The 21,883-nt window shown below is 38.9% G+C and overlaps 1 protein-coding gene across 15 annotated transcripts in view; it reads right to left on the minus strand.

Moving 5' to 3' along the window:
- The window catches only part of TNRC6B (trinucleotide repeat containing adaptor 6B), a 136,786-nt gene that overhangs the window by 32,439 nt on the left and 82,464 nt on the right, over positions 1 to 21,883 (minus strand). For 10 of the 15 annotated variants that reach the window (XM_075500219.1, XM_075500190.1, XM_075500209.1 and 7 more), the window contains 5 exons: positions 14,254 to 14,341; positions 10,369 to 10,390; positions 8,338 to 8,682; positions 1,686 to 4,010; positions 217 to 375 (listed from right to left, as the gene is read on the minus strand). In XM_075500219.1, coding sequence (XP_075356334.1) covers positions 217 to 375; positions 1,686 to 4,010; positions 8,338 to 8,682; positions 10,369 to 10,390; positions 14,254 to 14,341 — 2,939 coding nt within the window. Of the gene's footprint in view, positions 1 to 216; positions 376 to 1,685; positions 4,011 to 8,337; positions 8,683 to 10,368; positions 10,391 to 14,253; positions 14,342 to 18,181; positions 18,300 to 21,883 lie in introns of those variants that run through there. The other 5 variants (XM_075500291.1, XM_075500281.1, XM_075500252.1 and 2 more) reach the window with 4 other exon arrangements.

The following is a 21,883-nucleotide window of genomic DNA, read 5'->3' on the forward strand; positions in this document are numbered from 1 at the left end:
TTAATTGCTTAGTTAAGAAATTTTTCATTACCTTGAAAGACAATTTGGAAGCACTTAATCACTCATCCATGACAAATCATCAAAATCTTACATGACATTCAACATTGCTTCTAGGCCTCAGATAACAATTCCTCCATGGGTAACCTATACCAAAAGGCCAAATACTAAAAATCTCCAGGACCATTGCAAAGAAACTGGTATCTGGCCTATACTCACTAGATTTCATGGCATTCGGGGCGTTGGAAGGTGCATTCCCCCAGCCTGTTGTCGATGCTCCTGTATCATCTACTTCACCCCACCCAGGACTGGTTTCATTTGGCTCACCCCAGGCGGACGTACCATTATCTGGAGCAGGTGGAGTGCTTTTGCTCCAGACTGCACAAAGGAGAAAGAGGTTTCATTACAGACCGTTTAGACAATGAACTATTTACTGCAGTGTAGCACCACGTCATTAATCTACTGCTTCATTCTTTCTGTTGAGGACTTTAGATTCTCAATAGCGTGGGTGCAACAGAACTGACAACTGTTCACATCAAACTTAGAGCAGGCACTGACCTCTAGGGATGAAAAAGAAGAGAATTCTATGATAAGTAATACTATTCTCCCAGGTTGAACATGAACCCAACATCTAATGCTGTCCTCCTATCTGGTGAACTTTTGTGACTAATTAAAAGCACCAGACTAACTCAGGGTTTTCATATACTGAAGGAAGAATAAGGACATATTTGAAGTATATATTAAAAAGAGAGTATTCTTTAAAGCATGTCTGAGTTGGAGAAGCGATTACATAACAACATCTTAATATATTTCCAGGCTATGCAACTTTTTCTTGTCCTTATTTCAAAGAAGAAAATATTTTGCAAAGTATTCTTTATCATACTGCAGAGCCAAACTGAGCTAAAAAACTAAATCACAGACTTGCTCAATTTCAAGTGTTAACTGAATGTTTCAGAGCAAAACATTTTTGACTAAAAATAAGTAACAAATTTCTCCCCGTTTCTCTAATAATTAAATATTTAAAAAGTGATTTAGTCTAGAGAAGATGAGGCTGAGGGGAGACCTTATCGCTCTCTACAACTACCTGAAAGGAGGCTGTAGCGAGGTGGGTGTTGGTCTCTTCTCCCAAGTAACAAGCAACAGGACAAGAGGAAATGGCCTCAAGTTGTGGTAGGGGAGGTTTAGATTGGATATTAGGAAAAATTTCTTCACTGAAAGGGTTATCAAACATTGGAACAGGCTGCCCAGGGAAGTGGTTGAGTCACCATCCCTGGAGGTATTTAAAAGACATGTAGATGTAGTGCTTACAGACATAGTTTAGCGGTGGACTTGGCAGTGCTAGGTTAACAGTTGGACTTGATGATATTAAAGGGTCTTTTCCAACCTAAATGATTCTATAATTCAAACTGTTCTTCAGAGCTCAGAACAAATTTGCCAGCTAACAAACATTTTCTTTTACTGGCAAGCTGACCAGTATTCAGATCACAGTTACTGAGGCACAACAAACAGTGGACTGATTGATTCAAATTTTAAAGACACTTTAAATACAGAACCAAATATTCAAATAAGAAATTGGTTTTCTTTATGGAATAAAACCATTAGGAATTGGAGGCTACACGAGTATCTCTTATGCATTAAGGTTACACTTGTATATAGGAGCTTGCTGAAAAAAGGTACGAGACTGGTACCTGATGTTTGTGATTTGCTAGTCATCGGAGTAGGCAGGCTCTGCTCCCGTGGGGCCTGTCCTCCTTGTGAGTTCTTGTCCCACAGGTTCACATTCTTGTAGTTGTAACTGCTAGGATCTCCCCACGCTGAAGTGCCATCATCAATATCCATTTTTCGACTGATTGACTGTGGAGAAGGTTCTTCCCAGCCACTAGGCTCCTCCTCTTTGGGGGCAGCTGGCTGTGGTCCACTGTTCCAGTTTGGGTTTGGAGGTCGCCCATTACTTGGAGTTTGGGGCGGTGGACCCCAGGAACCAGAAGCTTCTTGCTGTTGCTGCTGGTGCTGCTGCTGCTTGTTCCAGGAGTTGGGCTGTCGACCCGTCTCATTCCATGTTGAAGTTCTTTTACAATCATCCCATCCACCCTTTGAAGCAGCGCTTGTATTTGCACCATTACCCCAAGTTCCAATCTCATTTTGCCCACCTTCACCCCAACCAGACACTGGCTTGTTTCCTGCACTTTCCCAGTTGCTGTTTTTTGTTTGGTCAACTTCCTCTCCCCAACCGTTCTTTCCAGAAGACCATCCTTGATTAGGTTGCCGTCCACCCCACCCCTGATCCTTACTAGAGCTGTCATTCCAAGAGGAAGATGATTTTTCTTCTGGTCTTCCTCCTCCCCAATTAGAAGAATTGGAGTTCTTATAGTCATTCCATCCTCCAGTATTTTTGGGGTCCTTCCACTCCGTTGGGGTTGAGAGCTCACCCCATCCAGACTTGATTTGATTGCTTTGGCTGGGTACATCGCCCCAGCCCCCTGAGTTCTTTGTCTGTGTGGCAGAGCTCTCCCACCCCTCAGTTCCTTTATCAGACTTCCCCTCAGGCCGTGGCATCTCTTCAATATCCCACACGGTATCTTGCTTAATTTGAGTTTGGCCCCAGCCAGTGTTTGAAAGCACTCGGGGGTCCAAATCAGTCCTGCTCAGCAAAGTCTGCAAGACTGCCTGGCAATCAGGATGTGTAGGCCTATATGATCGGCGTCCAGAATTGTGACTGTCACTACTTCCTGCTTTGTGGTTGCTTCCAGTGCTTTGACCTCCAACCTCACTTCCCGCAGAGCTGGAAGATCTTCCCCAACAGGGAGCCTGGGAATTACCTTGGTTTTCAGGAAGAGGGTGGCCTTTTTGATTGTCCCATGCTCCAGTGCTAGAATTTGGTTGGTTTGGACCACTCCATTCTCCAATCTTCAGTTCATCAGACCCAGACAGCTGTTTCCATTCTCCCTGAGAGACCCCAGATGTTAATTTGTTCCCTTCACCCCATTTGCTTTCATTTGCATGCTGAGGGCCAAAGTTCCAAGACCCACCACCCGTAGACCGGTTATTGTTATCCCAAGAATCACTTCTTGACCCATTAGGTTTTTGAACAGAAGCTCCTTTCCAGGACTCCTCTCTATCCTTTCCATTGTTCCCGTGGTTTCCAGAATTGCTCTGTCCAGAGACTGTGTCAGTTCCAGAAGACCCCCTAGCTGTACCCCAAGATCCAACACTCCCAGTCTTTCTTTCTCCAGTGCTTTGTGAAGGGGTGTCAGTGCTCCTGGAAGGGTTCCCCAAGCCCATTTCAAAGGGCATTCCCTTATTCTCCATAGGGTTTGGTGAACTTAAGTTCAAGGAGTTAGTGTTTCCATTTTTTGGTCCATCAGTGTTATGAATTTGAGCCTGTTCTCTGCCAGAGACAAAGTTAACACCCGCATTTTCCATCTTTGACTGCTGTTCCCTAGAGGTCTGACCTACTGTGCTAATCTGTGCATTGGAGCTACCACTATCAGATTCCAAAGTCCCTTTCCTAGAATTGCCCTCTTGAACCAGTGCCGGCCAAGCAGACGGGTTGCTATTTGGGTTAAAGTTGCTGAAGCCAGAACCGGGACCGATTCTATCTTGTCCACTCAAGTTCCTCCAATTACCTAGTCCATTGTTACTCTCGGCAGCAGGGTTGGAAGATTGAACAGATTTAGCCTTGGGATCAGATTTCCAGGCCCCAAGATTACATTCGTTTCCAGCGCTTCCAGACTGGCACTGGCTTCCTTTTCCTTTGTTACTAGTGGTGCTTCCTGGCAGAGCATTCTTCTCCAAGCCAGGGTTCGAGGCACTGTTGTTATCGGTGGTGTTTTCGGAAGAAGACTCAGCATCTTTGCTGGCAATACAAGGCCACTCTTCCATGTCAGACCCGTCTACAATCACCTTGTCCCAGATGTGAGTTGGGTTGGCGTTGGTGCCGCTGTTGGAGGAGGCTCCAGGACCCCAAGTGGAATTTGCATAATTTGAAGCAGCAGCACCTCCAATTGCTGAATCTAAAAAAAACCCCACACCCAAAAAGGTCATTAATAATCAATATTATTTACAAGCACTGAACATCACATTTTTGACACCAATGATTACTGTTTTCATTAATAAGAACCCTTCCCTCAAATGTGTAACAAAATTCCTTTGGAAGAACATCAGGCTGGAAAACACCATCAAAAATACTGATAAAAAACTTCTTTCAATGAACTCCCCACAAACATTTTGTGGGCATTTGAATTCACTGCTGACTCACTACTACTGCTAACAGTCCAGCCCTAAGTTCAACATAATAATTATAACCCAGTAACGAACACTACTGATACTGGTTGTAGACTTTTCAAATACACATTTAAAATCATACTATATATAGAACAAGAATGTGTACATGCACATATTCATATGCACGTGTATGTACATGCAGTCAGCTGTTGGTCTGCTACTCAACTGACTCAAAGCAACTACAATTTATTACAGATAAAAAGGTAAGAGATCGAAGACAAAAAGCATCTAACGAATAAAGCTGAAGAAGTCTATCTTTCAGCTTCAAATATCTTTTTCAAGTTGATTTTGCTAGTATAAATTTATTTCAACCCTTTGCAAAACAAATAAAATTATTTCCAAAAGTTACTGTAAATCAAAAAGAGTCCAAAGCTACACAAATTACAATTTCTATGTAGTAACATGCAAGCTGTATTCAGTATGTAATTACCCCACGTTTCTGTCACTGCTATATTTACCCTAGAAACCACAGTTCGTGGGTTTGCGAGCAGCTAAGCTGATCTGTCTGCCACTGGGTGGAGGTTAGTAAGAGATCTCACTTTTCCTTCTCTCTCTCTCACCAGCTCTACCTACTTCAAGTTCCCCAAGTTTCACCTCTCATTTGTGACAGTTCTGATGGCAGTTAAGACCTTTAACTAAGTCAACTGTATTCACTAACTCAACACAAAACTCCACTTTTTGATGGGCTAGTTTTTTTTGCTGGCTTAGCACATTGTACAAGGTAACCTGCAAGTTCAATGAGCTTTGGAGTCACTATAAGGAAATTAGCAGGATGAACAACAATGAATAGGGCCCCCTTCTTTCATCCATGGTGAACTATTATTATGTCCTATGTGGTATGACTTCACATGGACAAGATATTTGCATATAGTTTTAAAGCAGACCTAAGTTAACACAGTGCCACAGTGGATGAAGCCTATGTCAGTGCTGGCAGCATGATGTCTGCATATATGCAGACATGTCATCATCATCAGTTTAAAATGTCAGCCAAGATTCCCTTGCCATCCACATAATTACCTCTGATCCTCTAAATAATTTAAGTCCATTCATACTTCTATATAGGGTTCCACTCATTTTTCTATGTATTTTTAATACCAAGGGACCCTAAATTGTCCTTGCCACAAATTCCCACTGATGAAGACTAAACGCTCTCCCTTCCTCAAAACCATGTACTGAACCCTAATATATTAGCCTTATTCACTTATCCCACCGAACCAGTTTAACTTTTTTTGCAGAGCATAAAGTTCATAGTAACGTCTGCATCAGTATTCATACCTGTACATGTATTGTTACTACCAATACTGGTTCATATGACAGCTTCCATGAAAATAAGGCATAATGACCTTAAAAAAGTGGATCCTCCCCCTGCCCCCCAAGTTCCTATGTTATATATTCAAAAGTGAAGACCACAATTTCTGGTTGCTAATACTTTTAATAGAAGATGAACAGATCAGCTTTCAGTGCCTGTCTCAGGCTTTCAGTTCATTAGCTTAACCAATGAACATCCAGCGAATGCCTTCCAGATCCCCCTTCATTGAGGGCCACCGGTAAAGATCCAGACTTCACAGCAAGGTTAGAACTCTCTTGTAAGCTTTGAATACTGATGAACAAAAGTTTGTCTTCATCCATTAAACCCTAGCCACCAAGATCCAAAAGACCGAGCAGTTCCCATGCACATTCTGTTCCTTCTGTTGCCTGAACCTCAAGTACAAACTTAACAATAGCAAGGAAGTGTGACACTCTACCGATATTTATATCTGGCTACCTTTTTAGTACACTGAGTAACACCCCCCCAATTTAAAAAACTTTGATTAGACTGATCACAGGAATAGCTTAAGGAGGACAGCCAAAGACAAGTTCAAAAGACTGTAAGGTTGCTGTCTTTTGAACTTAGCAATGATTCAGCAAATGAATGATGCATAGGCACCTATGCACTTAGCAAGATCTTCACGTAGGTGATTGTAACAGAGCATTTCACATTTCATTTCTGTGAAGATATTCTAAAAGTATTAAGATTGGGATGCTTCCTAACATAGCATACTAGAATAGACTGTTTTATAAAACCAGCCTCCCCTTGCTATATTTGACAGTGGCAACAAAATTTTGGCAATTTATGGTTTTGTCTTAAGATAACAGGTAAGGGCTCTTGGTTCTTCAACAGACTCTTCCTTAATAACATGCTGAAGATAAACAAGTTTCTGATCTGACTAAAATGAAAAAAAGTTACTGGCACATAAATGGCTACTTTTAAGGATGAAAGTATGGAACTGAAATAAATATTGAAATGGAGTCCTTACATGCAGTTTTGCTGTGAGAGATGGTGGTGATTCTTAGAGTGTATTGTAACTATTGAAAGACTTCCACCAATAAAATGTAAGCTTTGTTTTCCAAAACTGTCTTGCACATCCTGAATATCATTAGTATTGGAAGAATTATATACACCAGCCTCCATCCCAACCCCCTGTTATTGCTACGAGACCATAGTAAATTTGGTGTCATCTTTCAGGGAACTAGAGTTTTGCCATCTTACAGAAGAATTTCAATTCTGGTAGAAAATGATCCCTATAAAAAAGGATTATGTATTGACTTTTTGTATTGAAGCCTCACCAACACCATCTATAGCTATCTGGTGAATGTAACAACATGAATGAGTAGGTAAGCTGCATTACTTTCCCCTTTGGGAACCTGCTTTTGTTTTCATGTGGGATGAATTAATCACAGTATCAGTGCATAAGTGCCTGACAGAATTGGGCCCAATCTGAAATCCAATTTGCAAACAGCCAGGATCTCACATGGGAGGTTTTATCAAAATCAGCCATCTCTTAAGAGATCTGTTTTTAAACTGATTAGCTAAAACTTTGCCATTGTAGTTTGAAATTCACACACACACACCACCCCTCCCCCCCTTAAACAGGGAACATCAAAGACAACAAGATAAATAATCTGTCAAACAAGGATTTGCTACAAAGGAATCCAAGTACTGAAACCACAAAACAAACGGAATTATTCATTTTCCTAGAATCCTTTTTAATAAAGGCAGCACATCCCATCCAGCTTACTTGATTCCGGAGTTCCAAGTCACCTCTGTTTTTTCTTCTGAACCACAGAGAACTATACAAAGTTTACTCTCTCCAAGACTGTGGTAAAAAAACCCCATCCCATTAATCTGGCTTGGTTTTCAAAGGCAAACTCAGACATAGTGGTATCGTTATTTTCTTCTTTTGACTTTCAAGCATTTATTATTTCATTTTTTAAACATCCTTATTGTTAGAACTGAAGTTGTCCTTGATTTCTCAGATCACCTAAGTTTTTCTTTAGAAGGCAGATATCTTGAGTGGAATTTTGTTTGTTCTACTAACATTAACTTAAGAAGGAAACAATACAGTTACTGCAATTCCCCAAGGGTCTAAAAAATTCAGGAGCAGTCATAATCTCCCCATGCTCATAAACCAATTGATCTTAAAATCAGTTTATCTTCTGGAATTCAAAGTGAACAGAGAAGCAAAAACAGGACAGTCACCACTTATCAAAAGACTTACCTAAGGAGAAAAAACAAGATTACTACTAAAAAAAAGTCAGGAGCAAAAGGACCATCTTTCTATTTCATCCAGATAAGAAGTGACAGACACCTGCCATTTGCAGACCCGATATCTACATGTCTGTTTTACCAGATCATATAAAAAAGTGACAAGATAGGGAAGTCGTGTCATCAAAGAAACCTAAAGAGCTATTAAGAACTACTCGACGACAACCATAAAATGCTGTTTATCTGTGCATTGTGTTTACCTTGCTGTAGTCTTAAAAGCATTACAGCATCTGATTCAAACCACCCAAAACATATTTACAAAAAATTAACCCTCTTTATTGTTCCATCTAGTAGTAAAAATTGCACCCATTACCCCTAACAGCAAAAAAAAGTCTATACACTAAAATAGTAAAGTAAGCTCTCCAAAAGCAATGAGGAGTTTTATTATATAATGATATGCTTATGCACAATTTTAGTGATCCCTTTTCTGCCATGCACACACACATTCATTTATTATTATTATTACTTGCCTGTTGCAGTCCCACTGTCGCTCTGCAGCAGTGCTCCTGTCACTGGTTGTGCGTTGTTTGGGTTTGCTCCTGGTGCTGCTGGGGGAGGAGGCCCTGCTCCGCCCCCAAGGAGCATACAGGATGGCGGAGGGGGCTGTCCACGTTTCAGTAACACTTTGTGGTCCTGCTGGCAACGGAATCGCGGCGGCACCTCCCGAGGCATGTAGCGGGCGGCGCTTGGCGGTTGTCCGTTCGGCACTGCCACCCTTTTGGCATTGTTGCCACCATTGACTGGTGGCGATGGAGAGTTGCCAATTGGGCTGGCAGCCACTGGTTGGCTTAAACTTGGTTTCGTCACTTCGGGCACTGAAAAACAGGAAGAATGAAAATCAGAAATTTTTCCACTTAAACCTGTGTTAGCTACAGGAACTCACTGCGACTCCTTCCCTTTATAATTTCATTCTTCTCTGAAATACTGTGCAACTTCAACCGTACCAAAGAACAATTTAACTAAAGAAGGAGGAATAAGCAGTAGTGGCAAACCTCTTGCTTCCATATGCAACTCTGTACCCCAGTATGAAACTCTGCCCTCAGCAAATATTTCGCTCTAAGCCCCAAATTTCTTGGAAACGTGAAGTTGGCAGAGAATACCATCATGGGCAATGAGTCACTTTAAAATATGAGCAGTCAAATATAACTGGTTCCCCTGCTCCGCTCTGTTCCCTGATCTTCAACCGGTTTTTGGATTGTTATGCATCACGTTTATGGGAGATCTGAAATCAGATCCCAAGTTTTCACCTGCTTACTAGGCTACATGGCCACTGCCAAAACAAACAGAGGGACCCATCTCCCCTCCCCCTTGGATTCAGAGTTAAGAGATCTGAGTTCTCTGTACTGCTCTTAAATAAGGCAGTAATAGTTGACTCTCACCCAAATGGCAGTCCTACATACAGCATTTGTATTGGGCTTACCTAAAGTTTCCCAGCTGGTCACCAGGTGCCCCTAACAAGCAAGGACAAGCTGCTTCTGAGGGCTATTATACATTGGAGAAGAGGAAAACCACAAACAAATCCTTGAGGAACTAACACCATCACAACATTTGCTTAGGAGACTCTAGACTTGTGATCCCTTATTCACGTTCTCCACGTGCTTTTTTGAAACTGAGCAAAAGAAATTCCTAACCAGGTACCTAGAAGGTATAATCAGACTAAGACGACAGACTCCAAAGGCAAGGAAAACTTAATACATCTACTCTAGCCTTTGTTGAAGAGTAATACAAGAAAGAGATGTCCAGAAACCCCTCCCCAGCAAAGTGAACATAATCAGTAAAACTCTGCCTCTTACGAATGTGAGATCAAAACAAGTGAGTCCCTCTTTGGCACATGAACGCATTATTCCCCACATTTTATTTTGATGAGCATTTTCTGATTTCTCTATGTAGGCTTCATTGCCCAAAACCCAAAAAAGGGTATTGTTAGCTGCAAAATTAAGTTACTATCTTAGTTATCTTCTGTCAATAATGGCAATTTCTCCACACAATTTTTAGAAAAACTGACACACAAATCAAGATCAAATGTATTTTTAGATCAGCTAAATAAGCTTATCTTTCAAGATGCTCACTCATTATGTCCTGCCTTATCTGTTGGACTTTTAGGTGCCTGAACTTCTCTTAAGTTTCCAAAAAACAAGTAATTTTCACTCATTTTGGTACCTCACCAGAAGCAGTACTTTCCCTGTCTTCCATTCCATTTCTATAGGTAATTTTAGTTTTTGGTTACTTGTCTAAAACCTTTGCAAAACTGAAAACTAAATACTTCAGCTAACCTATTTTATCTACAATCCTCATTCCCTCTTCAAATATTTTGATGCTGACAACATGGATAGTTTTAGGTTCTCCATTTTAACCACCTCAGCTTTTATTTCTTCTGGATACACATCTTCAGTATTTCATCTTGACTCATAATTCCCCTTCCTTTTCCAACAGTTTTGATCAAGATCCGAATCTTGGCTCAAGTCAATAAAAAAATACTCTTCAGGATCAAAGATTCTTACCTTTGGTTTTTTGATCTGTGACCTGCAAATTAAGAGCAAGAATGTAAATAGAGTTTTAAGAACCTCAAAACAAACAGTGAACAGGCTGCGCTAAATCACGACCTTATTTATTAGCACAGGAACAGTATTTGTTGTTGCATGAAAATAATCAGCTGATGAACTACAAGTCTAAACAGTATTCCTAGTCATATATATGAAGTTTTCAAAAATACTACAGCTCCTATAATACCTTTGCCTGATGCAAAAGTCCCTGGCAGAAACAGTAATTGCTTCACTCATGATGATTTTTAGTATTCACCCCTCTCCTCCTCCCAAACATGGACTTTGAAAGCACAAATAAACATGTGCTATAGGCCTACAGTTCTTTCAGATTTTGAAGGTGAAGTATTACAGTTAAAGTGTAACAAAAACTTCCTTCTATGAGAGTATCCTTACAGCAGACTGTTGGGAATAGCAACGGAATTCCCACAGGAGTAACCACAGATGAGAGTAGCAGTCTGTGTCTCTGCCATCTTCCCATTTTACCTCTCCCATGACATCTCTCCCAAGGAGAAGAAAGCCTAAACCTTACTGGATTCATCGCTACAATTACAAAAAGTACCAGCAATACCTATAGAGCACCAGACTTCAAAATCTCTTGAACGCAATAAGAAGCTGATTACTGAAGTGAGCCATCATGCTGGCCAATGTACTCAATATGTGGCTTTGCTGTACTTCTACATTCTTTCAGAATAGCAGATTTCAAGCTACAGTAGAGACAAACATACCACTGGTATATTCTCTGGAATCGTGTGTATTGTAGCATGTTTTGAACCTGTCGATCATGAGTTCCACTACACAATAATGGTAAAACCCTAAAGATAATCATGTGTCAGGTTCTATGACACCTATTCTTAAAAGAAATTGCTGAACTAGTCCATAATTCTGGAAAGGACACAGTGACAGTATAGAATAATAAAAACACAAGTAAAAAGCAGTTTATTGTTTAAACCAACCAAACCAGAACTCCTTTGTATGTTAAAGAATAAAAAGACAAACTGCACTGAATTGCTATGGCATCATTTACTTTGCAAAGATGAACACAGCAATATGCAAAGTGGAACATTCACTATAATACAAAAATCTTAAGCATCGTAACTTCACAGAATTACATAATCCAAAAGTCTCCAAGACACTAAAAATGCACCTGTACCAAAACTGTGTCTGTACCAAGCCAGACATCAATTTTCATTTTGCTTATGAAAAATCCCGTATGCATCAAATCACATCTTCTTCTGTAACACAGTTAAAAATTCTGTTAAGCACTTAAGTGACTCTGATGCTCTACTACTAAAGGAAAAGGAAGAGGGGAAAAAACAATTATTCATGAATGCAATCTGGTAATGCTGATAGGTTTACTACGGTCAATGAGTAACTTGTCTACTTGGAAGAACCCCATTTTACCAAATCTTTAAAGAATTCTACATGATAACCACAGCTTGCCGGGGGGGAATATTACTTCTGCCTATACTGCATCTCTCTCCTAGCCAAAATGATCTGTTTTTCTGATTTATTTTTTTTTTTGGTCTAGAATACAAAAGCTGAGAAAATGTGACACTGTCTCAGATTTACAGCTATCATCTCTCTGTGGGCAACCTATAAGCACTGGCAGGGCAGGAGCAGCTATAGTGAACGGCAAGGTGGAGTCAAACTCAACCTTCTGACAAGCTACCAAACAGCCCCTGAGACACTAACCACAGGAATTTAGTCTGTGAATTTGCTTGCATAACCTCTGTTAAAATATAAAAAACAAAAAGAAAAAAATCACTTAAAGTTTCAGAAGATCCAGACAGAAACAATTGTTTCATGTTATACAAACTCTGTCTGAAAAAGGTACCCCTCAAATCATTACTACTTATTTGGTGAACACCACCACAGTCACTACAAACACACACACACATTTATGTTCTGTCCACTTGGTTGCCTGCTTTGCTTTTCCTAGATATCTCCAAGTATTACTGTTAAGTTTGGTCTCTAGGAGATTAACTTATTTAGTTTTTACCCTTCCCAAGATTTTGGCAAAATATTGTAAGATTTAATCATACTGAATAACTTAGTAGGTGAGGGACCACACAGGAAAGCTAGCAAATCTCCTTTGTATTCAAAGCACCAATTCCTCAGTAAACACTCACAGCACTGTTACCAAGATGATCGGTACAACCTTTTAAAGTTTCTCTTTTATCATTGAATATCAACATATAATCCTCAAGTCACTAGTCTTTATTTACCAGGGTCTGCTTCTCCTGGTTCCTACACATACTTTTTGTACTTGAACATTAAACAGCAGCAACACTGACGCAAAAAGACACTGAAGAAACCATATTCTGTAGCTACTGATCTTCCGCAGTATTATTGGGGATGTATCAACAAAATGGCTGGATAAAGACAACAGAAATACACCAGTTTATGCACACCTAATTTAAACTGATAGACTCAAATTGGTGAAAAAGCCAGATTTAAAAAGACCCCGGATAAGCCAAAATTTAACTGAAATCGATGCTGGCTGTTCTTAGCAGAAACCTACAGAATCTAACACAGAGTAACGTCTGATCTTTTGTAAGATCTGTTGTTACTGAAGCAACTGAAAAACAGAGACTACTGAAAGTAAGTAAAGCCTTCTGCTTTCAATTTCACATAATCACTGAGGTTAGAAGGGACAGCCTGTGGAGAAGTTCCCATCCCTGTTCCCCACCCACCCCCAGGAGTCTCCCCAACTCAAAGCAAAGCCATCAAAAACAGATTGCACAGGGCCATGTCCAACTTGTTTCTGAGTACCTCCAAAGATGGAGGCACCACAACCTCTCTGGGAAACCTGTTCCAGTGGTTGCCCAGTCACACACATGCACAAAAAAAAGTCTTTTTATGATTAAGTGGAATTTCCTGTATGTCAATTCGTGCACAATGCCTTGTGTGTTGTCACTGGGCACCACTGAGAAGAGCCTGCCTCCATCTTCTTTACTCCCTCCCACAAGGTATTTATATACATTCATTGATAAGATCCCACTGAGGCTTCCCCTCTCCAGGCTGAACAGTTGTAGCTCTCTCAGCCTCTCCTCATTTGTCAGATACTCCAGTCCGTTAATCATCTTAGGGGCCTTTTGCTGGACCTGCTCCAGGATAGTTACATCTGTCTTGTACTGGGAAGTCCAGAACTAGACAGAAAGGATTTTACCAGTAAAAAGCATAAAGCTGCAAGAGACTCAGGTTCATATGTCAAGTTAACCCCTAGAAAAATCTACAAGATTTTCAGCAAAATAGAGAGCTTCTAATACAGCAAGTGTTAAAACCCATTTTCTGACAAAAACTAATTTTCAGTGACTTATCAATTCTCCATGGCTCAGACTCAAACTGATACACTTCAGCAAAAGTGCTATTAGCTACAGAAAATGTAAAACCGAAGTGATACTTAGCACCAAATAAAGTGAACCTTCAGCAGTAAATATTTCTATAAACTTCCTTAAGGACTTACAAAAAAAAGCTATCTTCTTGCTCTAGAAAATATTTAGTCAATTTTACTGCAAGAATTGCAAAATCCTGGCAGCATTTCTGTCGCCAAACACCTCAAAACAGCAGAAGTTGCATAGACCAAGAGAGCCCATATTCAATAACTTAAGTTTAATACTTTATATAAAAAAAAAAACTTCTTTTACTTCACATGACACACTAAGGAGAAGAATTCTAAGTTAAACACTAAGTTCCAGAAAAATGATGCAAAAAAATAGTCTTTAATGAAGCACCACTCTAAACAAACAAGTTTTTAAGCTCAAATACAAACAATTTAACATCTTACCACCCCCAATACTATTTATGTTCCAGCTGGATAAAAATTCAAATATCAAAGCCTACCTTCTGAGCAGATTCCTTCTTTTTCTTATCCTCCTTCTTCCTTTTCTTGTCTTCCATTAACTGTTCTTCCCTTTCTTGCTCCTTCTCTCTGCCCAAACATGAAAAACAACGGTATGAGCACAATCAAGTTGTATAAGAAGAGCCACACGTACTATATCCCTCTTCCCCCAAGAAAGGAAGTCAAGATAGTAGATTCCTCTTATCATCATACTTTATTTGCATTTGAGGGTTTCGGTCTAACTGAGATAAGAAAAGCACCTTCTAGCTCTAGTGGCCACAATCATGCCACTTGCTGCATAATTCCTTTATTTGTATCAGGCCTCTTATGGCAGTACCCTATATAAATTAACTACATGCCTGGTATTAGAAAATATCTTCAAGACATTTTGGCTAAAGTACCCTTTTAATTGGGTTGTGCTGCTATTTAATGAACAGCCTCATGAATCTTTTCATATGGTAAAAAAGGGGAAGTTGTAATTTAATATAAGATGGTTTGGTCTGATAAGACATTTATCTTCACAAGGGGAAGAGATTATTCTATTGCCTGTAGCTATGTCACTTGTAAGAGACTAGAAGTGTCATATCAAATCAAAACCATCATTTATTATACAAATCACTAATTTAATTTCTAGCCTATTGTACCCACCCACAGAATTTTTGTGATGAAACTTGTAATATAAATTACTTTCCAGGGAATCTATTTTTTCCACAAGAACATTCTCTCAAAAAAGGAAGAAAAATATCTGCAGCTGCTATTGTTGTCAAGCTATCATCTTGTTGCTATGTTTCGTATCAAATATGAAAGTACCAGAAAATGGTTAATTTACTGCATATATGCTATTGGCTGAGCTGTTTCTATGGTGAATCACATTTTTGTTAACCAGTTCTCTTCACCTCCTTAAAAGTAAATTTAGGACCAAGTTTTCAGCTCTCTTGGAGTAATTTATTTTTATAGGGAAAGATTAAGAAAAAGACAATTAATGTAAAAAGATGATCTGACAGATGAGGGGTAGGATCAGAGACCAGAGATGTGTACTTTACAAACGGGAAACAACTAAGAAGTATAACCCACAATCTTTCAGAACAAGATTTTATAAAAAACCAACAGCTTTATAAACAAAACTAGAGTTTATAATAGTACTGAACTACTTCTTATATATATGCACACATCAAAGCTCTTTTTTTGACCACAGTTTAAAAAGCTTAGAGTTGAGTTGGCTTTGCTGTCACATTACTCAGACTTTTCCTTCCATTGCATTTACATCATATAGGTAATATTTTTGTTTGCATTTTCACTAGGTACTGCCAAGCCAGTGTACAAAGAGACATTTACATAACTAATCAATTCCTACAAAAACATTTTGAGATGTTACGTGTTAACAGCTTCCGGATTGAGGACTTCAAAGAACTCTCTTAACGATAAAAGGTTCTATGGACAGTAATAAAATGTCTTCCTGGTTTCCTAAAGCTAGGCTCTCCTTCTTCATGGATGGAGAAAATGGATAAGGGCAAGATGAGTCCTTAGCAACAACATCCTGAGGTTATTACCAAATGCAATTCATACATAATGGCAAGTTCAGTCTGCATTTAACAAAGTTTGAGGCAAGCATTCCACATCATATGGAACAGTGTTTTATGCACTCTGGTATTGCTTAAGCCAGGTCAGTTCTTGCTCTTTTCTGTTCCCTATAATGTCAAAGCACACTTCCCAGCCCTAACTCTGGCAAGGAAAAGCCCCACAGGTTTTTTAGTTTTACTAACAGCACAAGACATGAAGCACTGGAGAGGTTAGTATACTTTGCATTGTCTGTCATGGCATCGAGACAAAATTTTCTGTTTTCTTTGAGCCACAGATTGTAAGCAATATGAAAAAGCTGACCAGTGAAACCCTCATCTTTCAAAGTTACTATAACCTCAAATTATGTTTACTTTTGTACTGTCAAGCTATGTGTGCCTTTTGGGCTGTACTGCCAGTTACAAGCACACTATTTCCAAAAATCTTTCTTGAAGCAGGCAAAAGTTTAAGAGCTGTCTTAAAAGAGCTGCTGAAGAAGGGTAGGATCAAAATACAAAATGACTTCAAGTAACTGCCTGGCACAAAGACAGCCTTCTACTTAAAAGCACCTTCCTTAGTTTTGCGAGCAGAAGAGCGGGGAATGGAAAAGAATGCGAAAGAGGTCATATTCACAATCAAAGCTGAAGCTATGGCTTACAATGACATGTAGCACTAATAATAAAAGGAGCCAACAGAAGATCCGTAGAAGAATATAGATATTCTTCTACGGATCTTCTGTTGATCTTCTATGTGATCTTCTATGCATCTTCTATCTTCTGTAAGACAGAAGATCCATAGCCTGAAAGTAAACAGTTATGGTTAACTGTCTTTGTGGTAAGTTCAGGACAGAGAGATTGCTACTGGGGCTGCCTTGTTTTCAGACATATACAGACAGATATCTGTGGTACTAAGACTGCAGAGAAGCCCTTTGTTTTGCATGATGACCTCCCCTTCTTCTGCTCTTTTAGTAGAGATGTGCATTTAATATTCCATTGGGCCTATCATCAACAACTACAATATAGCAGTAATCAATATTTAGTAATTTAGGCTTTGATTCACTGAGTTCTCTGAGGTGGAAGGAATCTATCTGAACACTTGGGCTGCATCACATGTAAAAGACCATGAAGTTCCTGACAAAATGTAACTGAAACCTCTTAAACATGTAGGAAGTACGAAGTTGTACTCTCCAAATGACAGAGGAAGAATTGATGCTATAAACACGCTAACAATGTACCACTATGTTGAAAGTTCACTGAAGGGGGGGGAGGAGTAGCTTATTGCCTTTTTGGGTACCACACTTGCCATCTTCCCACTTTCACTCTTTGATGCATTTCACTAATATTTGCAATATTCAATAATATATTCAATAATATATTCAATAATATTGGCAATATTCACTAATAAGTTTTATGACGAATGGTTTCCCTTTTCAGTTGTATGCAAGGAGCTTGTTAAACACAAACTTAACTTACAGTGTTAAGCGTTTAGTAAATTTAACATAAACAAAGCTTTCAAATACCTCATCGATTCATTCAGAAGACAACGCTGCCTATTAACCTTCTCTCATTAGCTAAAAGATAATTCTTCCTGGCCTGGTCAAGGAAACTGGGGGGTCCATCATGTACATACCAGCAATCAGCTGCTTACATTGACAAGATCAACACGGGGAGAAAAATCTATCAACTCCGAACGAGTGAATTTACAGTAATACAATGGGGTGTGGTTCCGGTTTTTGTTACCAGCACATAGTAATGGGAACACAGACACACCACAACCCTGAAGAGGAAGTCTGCTAAAAAGCAACCAGCAGCCAGCTTTTTACTCTAGCTTTCTTCAAGAAAGTGTATGTCGATCTTAAAAAATATGACCTAATTGCACTTTAATATTTCCCACAAAATCTTAGAATTAACATTATTGAAAGTATTTAAAAAGCATATTACAGACTTTAATTCAGAGTATTTAAAGTAAGGCATATTAACAGCTTACAAATGAAGAGAAACTATAGGTTGTAATCCAAAATTTTATTGTATTTATAAAAAACCAAACCCAAACCAAACCAACTCAGTAGCTATGATGCAGCACACTCAATACCTTATCTAAGTTTTTATAACAACCTCTTCCAGCTAAGACAAAAGCAATCATTTCAGAGAAAAGGAGGTTTTTCAGCTAGTTAACTAGAGAAGTAACAGAAAATACTTGCGAAGTCCAAGTTATTAAAACAGATAGCCATTTCAGGAAAAAAAGAAAAAAAAATAGGTATTCAAGAAGCATGCCCTCCCCCAGAACAATTTACCAGTTTTGGAAAATGCTAATTTTCTGCAAAATCCTAATAATTTTTCCAGAAAACTCTGTTTTAAAAAGATTTATTCTCACAACATATAGGCTTGAGGCACAGGTAAAGGACAGAAGTTGTCTTCAAAGTTCTTGCTATCGCAAACTGAACTGTGAGACGAGATGACGTACTCTATATTACATACTATCTGCTGGCAACACGCTTTGATAGGTAGAGATAAAGCGCCACACAGAGCATTAGTCTACACAAAAACCCCACAACCCTATAAAGTCACCCTCAAACTAAAATTGCACAAAAAAATATAAGTAAAATGTAAGAAATGAAAATTCGTAGAAACTCAGGGGTGGCACTTCAGTGTCTGCAACTCCCAGTTCCTTCCACAGGGCTATAGGCCAACAGTGTAACAGTGTCTGGAAGTTCCTCATACGTAAAGATGTGGACTAGATACCAGTATTGTGAGTCATCTTCCCTCCCCTTGACCCCACACTTTACTTGCTTTCTGTACAGTTAACTTGGTTTAGCTATACTATAATACAACACAGGAGCTACAGTAAACTTCTATAGGTGCATCCTGTTCTCTGCATTGTAATAAGTACAGGATGATTTACAAATCTGCTTCTAAATTGTGACCCAACTTCTGTATCTTCTTCCAGAATACGGAGGATTCCGAAAGTACACTTGTAGGATCAGCAGTACTTTAGCAGAACAAGCTTTTATCTAGACAGCTACAAGGTCACATTAACAACTGTTAAATTTTCCCTAAAGTCTTTACTCATAACTAGTCAGAACTAAAGGCCATCACCTTATGTCAGATAATGATTTGCATGCATAGACCAGTCTCACTTAGAGGCAACACTTGAGCTATCAACTCTCTTACAGACAGGCCTCTAGTAATGAAAAAATATCAGACCACAAATATATTTCTAATCTTTTAGAAATAGACAAAGAGACTCAAAACTTGAGGGACTAAACCAGACATTTAATCTACAGTAAGGTATCCAAGTTTGTTCAAGATTTAAAGCAAGAAGAATTTCCAGTGAACTCTAACTACAAGCACCTTGCTTCTTAGCATTTCTGAAAGTTTCCTCAGTATTTTGATAAATTATACAGCCTGGATACCAGCAGAATTAGGCATCACACATTGGTGTCTCAGATGTGTTGTAAAACACCTTTATAACAAGCTCAAGGCCAGGTATGCTTCCAAGGCAAAAGCTCCTCTCAATCTATACAGGGACAAAAATCTCTTAAAGTAAGCTGTTTTCAACAGTGCTATTTCATGAACAGCTTGCTGTTGCCACTGGAGAAGTGGCATTTTCTTCCACTTTATTTCTCTTCATCAAGCTCTGTCCCTGACCTTCCCCTGCTTGAGCCTTCTCTGGAACTCAGCTGATTGTATGGCAAGCAAATTCAACTCACAGGAACTCACCTGGACCATTCTCCCCCATTTTGTAAATGGAATTAGCTTAGAGTATTATCAGATGAACACCAGAAGTAGCAGGCACAAGTGGCAAGGAATCTTCTCCTTTCAAAGGAACATGTTAAATTGGTTGCAACTGAATGAAACTACACCTTACTGTATTGTGACACCTCTCCACAGAGCACCCAATTAAAACTCTATAAATTGTATCATAGAAAGATCTACTAGTAAAAGTGAGTGTATTTCCTTTTGAAACAGACTCCTACATTGTTCTAATATATTAAGGAGAATGCTTCTTCTGGACTGTATTTAGTCCTTTATCCCATACTCTGCATACGTGACCTGAGCATTGTCACCTGCATCTGTGCAATTCTCCTAACTGTAACAGGGACTTTATTGGTACAATACTCTAGCATAAGACTATTCATATATAAATACATTAAAAAGCATAAGCTGATTAGAACTAAGGATTGTGAGCAATGAAGAAAAAGCATACTATGAACTCCCAAATGAGTTCTTGGACGTCAAGGTGCAAGCCCTTCTTACTGCAGCAAAGAACACTGGCAGTCTACTGCTTCAAATGCTCAAGCTGGACGAAAGCTTTTAAATCATATCAGGAAGCTGGATGTCAGACTAAAAATGAAGCAAAATTAAATGCACTGCTACTGGAGTATAGAAATCTTTACAGTTTTACTTCTACTTTCATTCAACATATCCCACTTAACAGACATGCTCCATTATTTCAACAGCACGAGAAGAGTATCTCATGTCCAAACACGCAAGTGTGCTCCAGCACATTTAAACAGAACAAACAGAAGCAAGACGTAACACAGCATGGGACAAATCCCTGGGATGACAGACCCTAAATTCCTAAAGGTAAAATTACATCCACAGGACGAAGCCATGTAAAGATGCACAACACCACAGCCACCTTTCTTGTTAAGCAATGCTTGCATGCATAACCTACAGACATAGCCATACAAAAGCTGGTTAAATAGGAGATAGACATTTAGAAAGTCAGTCTTTAGGCTGAACTGACAAAAATGGAATATGAAATTATTTTAGGCCAAATGAATTCTGATGTTTATAACGAAAAAACCTGATCCTTCAGAACAGCACCCCTGAAGATGCAGAGTATACAAATTTCAAGGAGAGAAAAAAAAAAAAAAAAAGAAAATTACTTGTTTGCTTGAAATAAGACTTAAGTTTACAGCATCACTGAACAACTGCAATATTGAGGGGATAAACTATGCAGTTTAAGATCGACCAGATAGTAAAAGGACGATTGTTTGAATGACAGTGAAAACAAGGTATCAGAACTCAGCCCTTCAGTAGAGTATGAAATTAAACTTTCATATTTGTAACATATATGTACATAGTATAACACACGTAAGACAATAACAGAAGTGTCACACACCTCACCAGGGCAAGCTGTGGATTTTATACAGTTTGCCATGTATTAAATGAAAGACTTTAGAAAGTGTTTTTAGAATCGCTCTGTAAAGCAGCGTTTTCAAAAGGCAAAAGATTATTCCTTGTCAAGAAGTTGGAGTAAGCTGCTTTTTTCTTCTCTTTGGCTGAAAACCAAAACAGCGTCACAGCAAGAAGTTTGCTTACTTTAAATAGCATATCTGGAACAACTGATATGCCTTTATCGCAGCAAAACATCAGTAATTTGAAGCTGCTGTAGAAAATAATCAATTTTAAAACACTGGCATACTGACTTTGCTAAAAGTACGCTTTTCTAAAGAAAGACTCCTTATAGATTGCTATTAGAGTTGTTAATAGAGTAAGATTAAGTTTTTGTGGAGTATTCTATATATATATATGCACAATGATTTACATAATAGAAAGAAAACAACTCCAACCATAAAGGGCTGTTTACTTTAAAGAACTGGACAGTATAAGCCCTACAATACAACAACAAATGCTCATAAATGAGGAGGTTTGTTCTCAACACTTCAGCAACTGGTTTGGGGGGCAGGGGGTCAATATCAGTTTTAAGAGTCTCTTGTTAATAAGAAAGCCTTGGATTGTGTAAAAAAAGAACTGAAGTGTTTTTAATATTCTATATTTCTTGCTTGCACTCCTTTTATAGAATTACTCTTTCCAGCTGTATCACTTATATACATTAAAAGAATGACTTCCAGATATGTCCAAAGTTTCCAAATGCTAGCCACAGTTGACAAAAAGGAAAGTTTTAAGGAAATGAAGAGCTATAGCCAAAGTTCTAGAATGTAAGAACAGAGCAAGTTTTCTCCCCTACTTCAGTCTTCAAATGCTTCAGAGCTCTTACAGATCAGTAATTATTACTTCATAGCATGCGCACTCATGCATACCAAAGACACAGATAAAGTGTGTTTAG

This window comes from Mycteria americana, chromosome 1 (genome assembly GCF_035582795.1).
Source record: "Mycteria americana isolate JAX WOST 10 ecotype Jacksonville Zoo and Gardens chromosome 1, USCA_MyAme_1.0, whole genome shotgun sequence".
In the NCBI taxonomy this organism is placed as follows: Eukaryota; Metazoa; Chordata; class Aves; order Ciconiiformes; family Ciconiidae; genus Mycteria; species Mycteria americana.